This window comes from Stegodyphus dumicola, chromosome 8, assembly GCF_044657685.1.
Source record: "Stegodyphus dumicola isolate Sdum_Otavi_A_Nest chromosome 8, ASM4465768v1".
Lineage (NCBI taxonomy): Eukaryota > Metazoa > Arthropoda > Arachnida > Araneae > Eresidae > Stegodyphus > Stegodyphus dumicola.
In genome coordinates this window covers 29,924,350-29,937,328 of record NC_140775.1, presented here as the reverse complement: position 1 = coordinate 29,937,328, position 12,979 = coordinate 29,924,350, and the positions used below count along the sequence as shown (strand labels likewise).

The 12,979-nt window shown below is 32.6% G+C and overlaps 2 protein-coding genes across 5 annotated transcripts in view; one reads left to right on the top strand and one right to left on the bottom strand.

Annotated features, from left to right (window-relative positions):
* Nucleotides 1–12,979, top strand: part of ChT (choline transporter) — a 298,521-nt gene that overhangs the window by 168,791 nt on the left and 116,751 nt on the right. The gene's annotated exons all lie outside the window — the stretch shown is intronic.
* Nucleotides 1–12,979, bottom strand: part of LOC118197874 (astacin-like metalloprotease toxin 5) — a 33,068-nt gene that overhangs the window by 15,098 nt on the left and 4,991 nt on the right. The window contains exons 2-3 of the mRNA XM_035369435.2: nucleotides 603–699; nucleotides 298–415 (exon numbers count right to left, since the gene is read on the bottom strand). Of these exons, the coding sequence (XP_035225326.1) occupies nucleotides 298–415; nucleotides 603–699 (215 nt within the window). The remainder of the gene's footprint in view (nucleotides 1–297; nucleotides 416–602; nucleotides 700–12,979) is intronic.

Sequence of the window (12,979 nt, the reverse complement as noted above, 5' to 3'; positions counted from 1 at the left end):
TGACAGAGTTGAAGTACCTTCCTCTCTCTACGAAAACACTACAATCACAAACATTTATACCTTACACGGGATCTGAGCGGTATGGTTATCTCTCAGCAATCAGTGATCAAAATACCTTCGAATAAATTAAAATGTGTTATTTAATAATCTCCTTCAAAATGTATTGTTTGTTTAAATAATAACGAATCATACAGAATATAATCTTAAATACAGTTTTTGTGGAAAGCAGGTATTCAGATTTATTATTGTTTGAACACAAAACAAAGAAAGTATTTTAAAATCGATTCCGTAACTTACCCCTTCTCTCGAACTACTTCTACGTATGCCTTTTCATTTTTTCGCCGTTTGAACCTTATGCAGCTGACCGAATGTATATCCCTCATGGCATTTTCTATTACATCTACTTCGTGGCTATCTACAATAATTGAAGATGAATTATAAAATGGAAATTTCTTAAAACTATCTTTAAATACAGCAAATTTTCTTCGAAGATATTTTTCCCTTAAACCACGGAATAACAGAGCATCTTTTCTTTCACAAAAACTGCACTTCGATATTCATCACATAAAAAAACTAAGAATATTATTGTATAAATTACTTACTGTAAGCTTCACTGATAACGTACGGAACGACAGCCTTTGGCCAGAGCCTGCTTTCATTCCTGAAGGCATTTCTTCTTGTCCTGTGTTTCCGAATGGGCTGAAAGAATTGGTAAGGACAAGATTATAGTAAGTGCAGTTTTCATTGCTCAAGCAATTAGATTATTTTTATTTTTAATCATAATAGGAAAATATGATTAGAATACAAAGTTCTAGAAAATATTATCCTCCAACTAAAAGAAATTAAATTAAATTCGGTAAAAAACAAATTTGAAGTCATGTATTTTTCAGTCATGAAAACATATATCATCTTGCGGTTTTTACATTTTGCGGTTTTGCAGCTGAGGATGGTGGTTCGGTAAAACCATCGAAACTAGTCTTGTGAAAATTTTGTAAATATGACGCTGATTTTTGTTGTTTTACTTCTGAATTAGTATTTATTCGGCGTGTTATTGTGTCTTAATTATATATCATCTTGATCTAACCCAGTTTACTGCTCAATATTCTTAAGCTAATCGTAGCGAACATGTTTTCATTTATATATGTGCACCCACTATGACAAGCTATAAATGCCCTTTCACAGTAAGCCGCTTAGAAAACGTAAGTGTAACCTAGAAAGATATAAGATGTTGTAGATTTCTGGAAAGAGTATATATATATCAGTCTTATGAGTCGATCGAGGTAGTTTTGTAAGCATTCAATTGGTTTAATTTCAAATGAAATGGGGCTCACTAAAGAGCAAGAAGTATAGCAGCTGAACGCTGGAAGTTAGAGTCCGTTTCAAGTTCTGGAAAACGGACTGCTCTAAGAGTATTTTCACAGTTTTCTTCATGAGCAACCTTCTTTTCAGGAACTAGCTTTCTTTAGAAAGTCCTCCACGAAAACCTCCGTTCCCTTGAGCAGATAGCCCTCGTGTATTTTCCCATAATCAAACAAACCAAATCAAACACAGGCAACAGGTGGCGAGGATGGGAAAACGTGATGTCTAACAAAGGTTATAAGATATTTTCTCTCTCCTTCCAGCATGCCCTTATGGTGTAATGGTAGCCCACTCGGCGCGTATTCGATAGGTCCAGGCTACGAGTCCCGGTGAGAGCATTGCATATTTTTCATGACTCCAGCATAAAAAAATATAACCTAATAACTTTATAGTGGCGCCCGAAGTAAAGGGTGATGGATAATAATTTGTTACCACCAGGGTCCCCTAACCCTCAGTCGCCCTTTAAAAGGGGAATTATATAAGGTATTTTCTACCTCCTTCCTGCATGCCTTCGTGGTGTAACTGTAGCACACTCGGCGCATATTCCAGAGGTCCAGGTTCGAATCCTGGTGAGAGCATTGTTCATTTTTCACGTCTCCTAATTCAAAATAACCTAATGCCTCTACAACGTAAACAGTTATATGTCCTACGCTCTCTACTATCTAGAACCCGCAGCTCTCTGGAGTCCCCGAAGGCCTGTTATGAGAATTTATTTGCTTCTCTACGAAGTTGCATGAACAAACAAGGTCCTGGATGATATTACATGAATACATTAGCTGCATGAATATATAACCATTAGTTGTTAGAATGCACTGGCGATGCTCTTGGGCGCACGTTGCATTAATTAGTAAAGTTATCCGTCAATTAAATGCATTAATTGGATACATGATTAAGTACATGGCTACATTAGTCATATACTTGAGTGCTTGATTACGGTAAGACATTTGAATATTTTAAACCTATTTACATTAATTATTTTTAATTTGCATTCTTTGTGTACTTAAATGCGTTGGTACAATAGATACATAATTATGTTATATAAATATTATTTATATACTTGAATACTTGACTGCAATAAAAACATTTGCGTACGTGAATACATTAACCTGTATACTTTAATTATACGAGTACGATTGTTCACACATATACATTAATTCTTGGATACATAAAATACCTGAGTACTATAGTTTACATTGAATGCGTAAGTACATTATAATTCCTGTATGCATTCATTTCTTGCAGTTTAACACTTGAATACATAAATTCTTATAAACTTGAGTTCTTCAATATGTTATTGCTTTACTACATTAATGAATTACTTATTTTATTACTGATGCAATTTTCTGGCATAAGTAGCACTGGTTGGAACTGTCGCTGATGGTGAGTATATCATATAATTGCTGGTACAAACCTTGCAGGTGTGTTTTGTGAAAAAGACTGACAGATATCTTATTTAGTTCATGACCAGTCCTAATGACATTAACGCAAGGAGCAGGAAACCAAAGCAGTATTTTAAAATATTCATTTTTTTGCTCCTCAAAACATTCATGAGCAAGTTAATATCAAGACTAAATGACTGCCAGTTTGAAGTAGGTGTTAATGCCATTTAGAAACATGATTCTCATACATAGAATATTTCATCTACGATAAGAAAGAAGTAGCCATTTAAACTGTCCCAGATCTCAGATCATTGTCCCAAGCCAGTTGCAGAAATATTTCTCAGATTATTATTTTGTACTTTGGTTCATAGACAGTCGTGTCGAGAAGTGTATTTTAGGAAGTGTATGTATGTACTGTAGTAACAACTGTAGTAACAGCCATTCTGCCCATTCATTCCATAAAGCAAAAATCAATTATTTATGCCCATTATGCTCATTTTGCCGTTCACCTAGAATTAGGTTGTTAATATCGAAAAAATACTGGTGTTTTCCAAAGCATGGCAATCAGCATCGGTGATGTCACCATGTGATGAGTGACCATGAGTTATTCCACCGTCTTAAAATTCATTTCGCATTTGTTCAACCGAAAGGTTGTATTGGAGAACTTCTTGATGACCTATGGTTTATACTGAAAGGTAACTCATTCAGACTAGATCACCGGTCAGTTCTGGTAAACCGCTTTAGCCATCGATAATCTCTGGATTCCAATCATATGTGAGTCTCCACAGTTGGCATGACGTATCTTCAAAGTTGTTTCATACCTCCAGGCTTGATACACTTTCCCCACTGCAGTACGCGAATGTTTTAAACTTTTACTACTTCTTTTATGCTGGCATCCGCGTCCTAATAGCCAATGAACATACCTTCCCAAAATCTCAGAAATATATTGCTTTGTGCATAATAAAGGTATTAGTACGTTTTGAGATGCTAAATATGTAGTAGTCACCTTACATGCCTGTGACATATGGCTTTCACATGTGCATAGTAGGATTTGCTACGCATGTGCTAGGTTTCAGCAGGTTGAAATTACAGCGAGCAGGTTTTCATGATTTTTCGCATGTGTAACGTGAACATGAAACTTTTCCCCTTACAATTCCTGCAAGAAGGCATCCTCCCCTCTTAGGCAGATAGCCCTTGATGGATTTGTCATTATCTAAAGAGTGCAGATACATCTCAGCATGATAATGGCCTTAATACTGTAATCTAAACCTACACATACTGTAACTTTAAATACACGTGGTCAAATTAAAGTACTTTAAAGTGCTTTAAAACGGTAATAGAAAAATTTATTTGTGCGATTCATTTCATAGAAAACTTCTTACGCAAAATTGAATTTATGTAATACATATACTATGAATATCCTTATCATGATTTTATCCTCTTGTCAAGGAATTGTTCTAATTACACCAAGAGAGGGAAACGTAAAAAATTTCGAAGTTGAAGTTTCGAAAACAAAGAGTTTTGAACTGCGTTGATGCAAGTATATCCAGATGTTTTGAATAAAAAATATTTCAGATAATTCTAGAAATTTTAAAAATATCTATAACAAACGCAAATATCAGACTGCAGACAAACATAATTGTATTTAACACGTCATAAATGTATAAAATGTATATGAATATAATTCTTTTTTATCCTTTACTTTGTAAAATATTCCCATATATATAAAATATAAACAAATCTGCTTCAAAAAAGCTACAATTTTCAAAGTTGTTAACAAATAGTCGCTTGCAGAAAGTATGTCGTACGAATAGGAGGAAAGTAAACAAATAATAAAATGTAATACTAAATAATTTCAACCTCAAATTAAGTTTACCTGCAGTGTTATTGTAATAATTTCGCACTCACATATTGCTGCTAGAAGTAACACTTAGCTGTAGAAAGTTAACTATTATTTCCTTGAAATGTCGTATGATGCTAACCGGTTTACCAATCCAGTAAACGGACACTGAGTAAAATTATCTCTTACGGTTCTCGTAATTTCTCATAATATTTAGTGTCATACTGCATATCTTAACACGATAGCTACGACACGAAATGTCAACAGTTGGCTGAAATTGCATCTAAAAGCCGGAAGAAGTTGTGGTATTTCAAGAAATCGTTTAATTAATTATTATTTAGTGTTGATTCTTTAATTAAACCATTTTTCCAAAACATTTTATGAATGTGACATTGGCGATTCATTCATTGGTCAGTAGGCTATATTATCGCAAAGAAACTTTACCTTGCTATTACAAAAAGCAATCATGTTGCTTCAGCTAATATCTGCAGTGGTTTTCATCATATTAGATAATACTGATACAAAGGCTGACAAACAAGAGATTTATCTCGTAAACAGATGATGGTATTGGTCGATATAGCAGACTATTCTAATTTCACTTCCTTGTAATTTTTTCTTTACATTTTAAACTGTTTATTTATTTATACTTTTATTTAAACACCTCAAAGGAAACCTGTTCAATGTGTTTATAGCTTTCGCAGATTTTGCCCTCTGCTAAAAGTGTTGACCATTTAGAAAATAATTTTAAAAGTTTCGTGCGCAACTGATCCGGTACAGTAACTGCTCAGATACAAGAAAGTAATTTTGAAACATTTCCTTTATTGACTAGATGTACAAGTCTCTTTGCGGCTTAATTTACAATTGAATAATATAAAACCAAATTTTTTCTACCGCAAGCCAGTGACATTTTGAATAGCTTGTTTCAAATATATCCTTTTATGTTCTATATCCTTAATTTTCAAGTGTGTAACTAGTAAACTATTAATTTAGAAGTCAAACAAAAAAATAAACGCAAATTTTCGATGGCTTTAGCGAGCCATCATCCTCAGCTGCCAAAGAGCAAATGTGGTTCTTTTTGGCATCTGAGGACGATGGTTTGGTAAAACCATCGAAACGACACCTATGAAAATTTGCAAATACAACGCTATTTTTGTTGTTTGACTTCTAAATTAATATTTGTTCGGCGTGCTATTTTTACCTAAATTACTAAACTATTAGACTTATAAAGCTAATTTTTAAACAATAATATTAATAATAATTGTTATCATTTGAGATAATAACAACTATTATCTATAAACTGTTAGCATTACAGTAATTGATCGTAGCGTTTCTCGATCTGTAGTCCATAGACTACAAGTGGTCCTCGCAGCCTACCCTTGTGGTCCCCTAGGTCTGCAAAAAAAGATAAGAAATAAAATTCAAATTAACTGCATATATCGCACTACAGATGAAAATCTCAGAATTTGGAAAATACACATGATAACTGTCTATCAGTTTTTTTCCAGTAATGATATTTTATTAGCTTTGTCACCAGTAACCTTTACTGCGGACTTTCCACTTTTCTCAACAACAGAGATTTAAAGCACTATGACTTTCACTGAATATGCAGCGGCGCAACCGGAGACCATTCCAGTTCATAACAATGTATCGAAGTAGTAGACCTTTATTTCATGTGTTTAAGATTTTTTAATACTTTTGGATACGCATTAATATATCACGTACACAATTAAACTGTATCTTTACTTCCTGAAAATCGGCTGTCTATCTCCATTAATTTTTTTTCATATGTGTTTTCCGAGATAACGTTGAGAAAAAATTTTAGACTCTGTTTTAAAATCTGGGCAAATCCAATATAGAAATTCAAATCAAAATATTTTGCTATTTATATTTTTGTAGCTAATCGCAAGTAAATTATAAGAAATTATATGTACTGTTTATTTGTCGTTTGCCTGTAATAGCAGTGCAGTGCATGTATTTGAAGTTGTTCTTATGTGACAGACGTTAATAACTGTCTGTCTTACATAGTCTCCATTGTGCAAAATAGAAAACTCGTTTCAAACCGGATCTTTAAATCGAAAGTAACGCGATGATGCCCTTCATTTAGGCAACGCTGCAGAATCTGTGCGTGATTATGATATCACTAGTGCTAGTTTCATCAAAGAACTTGTAACTTAAAATTAGCAAAGCAACAGCTTAAAATTAACTTAAAATTAGCAAAGCAACAGCTTTGTGTTTTGTAACTTAAAATTAGCAAAGCAACAGCTTTGTGTTTTGTAACTTAAAATTAGCAAAGCAACAGCTTTGTGTTTGACTTAGATTTAGTCAAGAACTCAATTGATTCCGAGGGCAAACAGGTACAGTCTTGCAGATTTGTTTGCTCCTGATGAAGAGGGATTTGTACCTGGTTTCCTAGTGCCAATCCAAAGCCATCGGCCGCCCATGGCCAAATTAAAATTGGCCATCCTATTTTACAGAAATATAATAGGCTTGATAATAATTTCGTCTCCCTTAAATTTTCCAGCCCACGTGCTGGGCACCATCTTGCTCTCCCCAAGATGGTGCCCAGCACGATCCCCGCTAGGATCGGCCCCGTGTTTCCTCTCGAAATCGATTGACCTCTTGACTAAATCTATGCCAAACATAAAGTTATTGCTTCGCTAATTTTATATTTCACTTTGGCGTGTTCCTTTCTGTTTTGAACTTGTAACTCTTTAAAGAAAAAATACTTTGGTAAATATGAGAAGAATTATTTGGAGTTTGGATTTATTTGGTATAGCAATAAGAGTGAATCAAAACCTGAATGAACCTGTATATTAGAACCTGTATATTGCAAACTAGTGCATGAAATCCACGAAATTGAAACGGTACTTTGAAAAGAAACACGCAAACTTAAAAAGCCAAATTTTCCCAAAGTTGAATTGAAGAAATGAATAAAGAAATCGTAAATGAATGATATAAAAATGAATAAATGTGTAAATAAAGTTATCTCTCGTATAGGCTCCTCAACTAAAGGAGCCTCAGAAGCTTCCTATATTGCAAGTCTTCCCATTGCGCAGAACAGGACTGCATTCCACTACAGATCAGACCTTAAAGCTTTCAGTTGCAAAAGATGTAGTTACAACAATGCTTGAAGAATTATCTTAGGACACTAATTTTATACCACTCTCAAATAATATAAACGCCCAATAAATACGCACGCCGAATAAATGGCATTTCTATTGGGTTGAAACATAAGTAATGGTCGTTTTTCTAATTTAAAATTTTTTATTTTAACAAACCAAAAACAATTAAGTAGTCAATAATATCCCAGTTTTTGGACTTTCCGCATAGACCCAAGATGTCGACCTATAGTTATTTGGCTACAACGTATTCGTTCGGCTAATTCTCGAAGGGTTTGACGCGCATCTTTGTGCAGAAGTTGATTCAAACGCTCTTCATCGAATTCATTTGGTCGTCCAGAACGAGCAGCGCCTGCAAAGGTCGAAATTTCTATTTTTGAATTTGACAAACCAATTTTTTGCAGTTTGTTCAGATATTGCACCTTCTCCATACACTTCACAAACCTTTCGGGCAGTTCTGCGAAATTTCGAAAATGCTTATTTTTGTCGACGTAACACTCCACTTTAATGATCTGAAAAAATAGTAAAAATTAGCTCAGAAAAAAAATTAAAAGACGCCATCTTGTAGTGAGAAAGATTCTCTTTCGAATAACCTAAAACATTACGCCAAAACATTTTATTTTTACCGCGTAATTTTAAACACAGTATAAACGGCCATTACTTATATTTCAACCCAATAAGAATATGGCAGAATATATTCAATCAGTTAAAAAATTCTCATCTCAACACACCAAAAGGACACTCTTGTTTTAGAAGATTATAAAGATTCTGTTGTCATTCCGTTCTTTCCATATTTTGCAGAAATTTAACTTTCGGGTCGTTTATTCTCCCATCAATAAATTTCCGAGTTCCATACTCAAGGACCCCATTCCGGATGTGAATTCCTGGGGTATTTACAGAATTCCTTGCCGGTGTGGCTTAATTTAAATTGGCCAAACTAAGAGAGCCTTAAAATTTCGCGTTAAGGAACATGAGCCATATGTTAGAAAAAAGGAAACACAGAAGTCCTCTGTTGCCGAACATTGTTGGTCCGGAAATTACACTTTCAATTTTTCTGCTGCCAAAATTATTCAAAAACATCTCTCATTGGAGAACTGGATTTTCTAGAGGCATTTCACATTCAAAAAAATCTTTCTATTCTAATTAACGACCCTAATTTTAATCCATCTTTTCCTTCAGCCTTTAAAGAAATTATGTTTTAGTTCTGGTTTCATCAACAGATGGCGCCAGTGGCTTACCTTCTGTCCAGGCTTTCTTATCTTATCTAATCATTATATCCTATCTCGTTCATTTGCGCTTTTGCAGATGAGGATGATGGTTCGGTAAAACCAGCGAAACTAGTCCTGTGAAAATTTGAAAATATGACTGTACAGTGCTAATTTTTGTTGTTTGACTTCTAAATTAATATTTGTTCGGCGTGTTATTGTATCTTAAGAATATGGACTTCTCAGTAGAATAAAAAAATGGCTATCTTATTCTCTTCAGACAAATGAGAGAACGTTTCAAATCATGCATATTAGGTTTCTGTTCAGATGGGGCTTGTGTACTCGCCGGTGAGTGTGGCACTGAAACTAAAGTTATGGAATCTAATGTTACCTGAACCCATTGTTTCATTCACAGGGAGGTTAAAGGCATATCATGTTAGTTCAAAACCGTGTTAGAAGACAGAATTAAGGTAATCAAAGTTTTTAAGGCAAAGCCATTGAACAGCAGAAATGTTTTATTACTTTGTGGTTGCATGGTTAGTGAACACAAGTAGCTTCTTCATTATGAAGTTTGCCGGTTTTCACTGGGTAAAATACTTATTCATAATGATTTTTGAATAAAAACAGAATAGCCTGTTGTTTGTAATCGAAATTAACTTCAGATTTTACATCATTTTTTTGCTGGTGATACATGGTTAAGTGCATTAGCATATCCTTCATATGTATTCTCAAAACTAAAATAAACCTCTATCTACAAGGTGGTTTGTGGGTTAGTTGTGTAAAACAGAAAGTTTTGCTATTTCCATCTTTAGAATCTTTTTTAGTAGAAAATGATATCATGATTGGAAAAGAATTATGTAATGAAATATACTTGCATTTCGAAACTCTGAGCTCAAAATTTGAAACTGATTTTCCAAATCGAAAATATCACGAAATTTCATGGGTTTGTGATCTTTCCTATTAAGATACTGAAAATAATAAACTCTCCTTGAACGGAAGAATTAATTGAACTTTCAAATGACACCAAATTTAAAATTAAATCTCAAGCGGAAGGTATAGCTAATTTCTTGACCTCATTACCTGTGAAAACAGGATATAGTAAACTGTACAGTGGTGCTTTACAATTATAATACAGTTTGCTTCCATGTTTTGCACATTTTTTAAATTATTTTAACTTAAAATTGACTTTTTTACGTATTACATGTTTGTTAAAATATAAATTTCATTCCTTGCAGCAATGGCGCAAAGAAGTAATTAAATTTGTATTTATTCAATTTATCTTCTGAAACAATATATAAAATAAAATATAAATCTTCTTTCAATTTAATTACTTAATAGCAACATAAAATTTAACAAAATTTACTTTAATATACTTAAAAAATGTACATATACTGCCAGTAACATATCCTAAAAATTGCTTTCGAAAGAGACAAAAGTGAAGAGATCCGAAAAACGGTCTTTTTTATAAAAATGGTCCTTATTTGAAAAACGTTTGAGAAACTCTGGTTTATTGTATTAAATAATAATAATATATTACAATACTTATAATTCACAGTATATTATCTTGCATAGTATATCATAGCATATTAAAAGTTATTATTAGTTAATTAATAGCATATTATCGAGTATAGTATACCCTCATAGATTTACTATTAGCATTATATTAAATAACAATTATTGTTATTTATGATAACTATAAAAATATATTATAAACCCAATATATATTTTGTATATTTAATTAAAAATTTTTAGAGTAAAATATGAATACCAAAAATCGTACTACCTGTTATAGTCTCTTTTTTTTTTTTTTTTTTTTTTTTTCTTTTTATCTTTTAGAAATTTAAGGGTAAACACTTCAAAGGAGATCGTAATCTGAAATTTCATTTTGCAATTTTTTATAAGAATTTTTTTAGACTAGAGGGTGTTATCCCAGAAGGGCTATTAATGTCCTTTTGGCATTTTGCTTCGAAAACTTTAAAAGTCTAAATCATTTTTCAAATTGTTGTCACCAAATATTAGAGCCTGTATTATATTTAAAGAAATTAAATAAGGAAAAATCTGCATAAATGTATGTATGTTGCTCGCATTGTGATAAAACAACGGTACCAAGAGTCAATAAATTCTGAATAACGTACGACTACATCCGAATAGGGGCATCTGGAAGCCCAAATTTGGAATTTGTTTTATTATCTATTTAGTAAAGCATTTATGAGTTTTTGATTAAAGCGATTTCAAAGCGACCAATGGCAACACTGTACGAAAAAAAAAAATTGTATCTCCAGTGCGCGAGACTGTGTATCGGAAATTCTAAAGAAATGTTCTTTTTAAATTATTTTATGATGTTGCTGTTGAATTGAATTTTATGGTTTAAATGCGAAGAACATGAAGGTTAACACACAAAAAGTTAAAAAAAAAAAAAAAAAGCGGCCCTTTGGGCGTAATATAAAATCTGAAAGCTTTCAGATTTTTTTTTTAATTTATTTTTATTGCTCCCTTCTTTAACTTTCATTTTTTTAACTTCCTCACTTTTTAACCCAAAAGGGTAATTTGCCCAGAAGAGCTATTAATTTTGTTTTGGCATTTTGCGTCGTCCACTGTAAAACGGTGTTTCACTTTTGAAAGTGTTGCCACCAAATATTAGAGCCTTGCATTATATATAAAGAAAGTAAATAATGAAAAATCTGCATAAGTGTGTTTCTCTCATACTGAAAAAACAACGGTAGCTAGAGACATCAAATTTTGAATAACGAAGTCCTCCACATGAATATGGGCTTCTGGACGAATTTTTGCTTAACAAACTCAACGATTTCAAAGCGAGCAATATCAATACTGTACGGAGCGGAATACATTTTTTATCTCCAGCGCGCCAGATTGTCTATCGGAAATTTTAAAGATATGCTCATTTTAAAATTATTTTGCGATATAGCTTTTGAACTGAATTTTATGGTTCAAGTGCGAAGAACATGGTATTTAATAAATAAAGGTAACACACAAAAGGTTAAAAAGACGCCTTTTTTTTAACCTTTTTAAGGCTCTCAGATTTTATATTACAAAAAATGTATAATCTGAGAGCTTTCAGGTTTTTTTCCCTTAATTACTTTTTTTACTATATCTTAAAACAAAATAACACTACAATATATAATGCATATTATGTAGCAAAAACGTGAGTGTTAATCAAATGTTTATGCGATATATAAGGCTTCAAGTCAAAGTAGGCAATTTATAAATTTTCAGGCGTGAAAGCTTATGCGTGCGCTCATTGCGAACTTCGTTAAATGCTAGGGATCCCCCACAGTTCAGCTGTATTATTGTTATTATAGCTTCATCTCTATGTTGCACTACCTAATTCCGAGAAATCTAAATATAAAATTGCGTAGTAAATAACTGTAACCTTGTCACTTCATTATTGATAGTTTTCAATTACCGAGATTTAATTTATGTGAGAGCAAATACCCTTTATGTTAACAGAATATTCATGAGGAACAATCTTCGTAAAGTAATCGCCAATTATCCTAAGAAAATGTCAGAGGTAAAACTATTCCCATAATTCTAAGGATTATAAAGCAAAATTGTTGAGATATTTTACACAAGGGATTAAGAATGACAAATTAATCTTTTTCCTTCGCAATTTTTATACTCCTGATATAAATCATTACCTGGTTATGAAAATAATATAACATACAACATTTGTTTTTCTCTTCTGATTTATGTATTCAAAAGAAAGCTACTTATTTTGCATTTCTTGAAATAAATATGTTTAAAACTTCGCTAATGACTGTTTTGGCATTCACGCGCCATTTAAAGGAACAACTATACATTATAAATGTTCTTTAAATTATATTCATTGGAAATGACTCTGGAATAGTGCTTAGTGCCTTATTTTTGCTCATCAAATTATTTCCATTAAAACAGCTGTAAAGATTGCTACAGGTAATTCGTGTGCCTGGCTCAAAACAAATTTTATTAGCTTCAGTAAATTTTATTCGTTTCAGAGTGGATCGCTTGCTCAATAAAACAGAACAAGTAATTACGAAATCAATAAAATGCTTAATTTTTTAGCCGTTTAATAGCAAAATT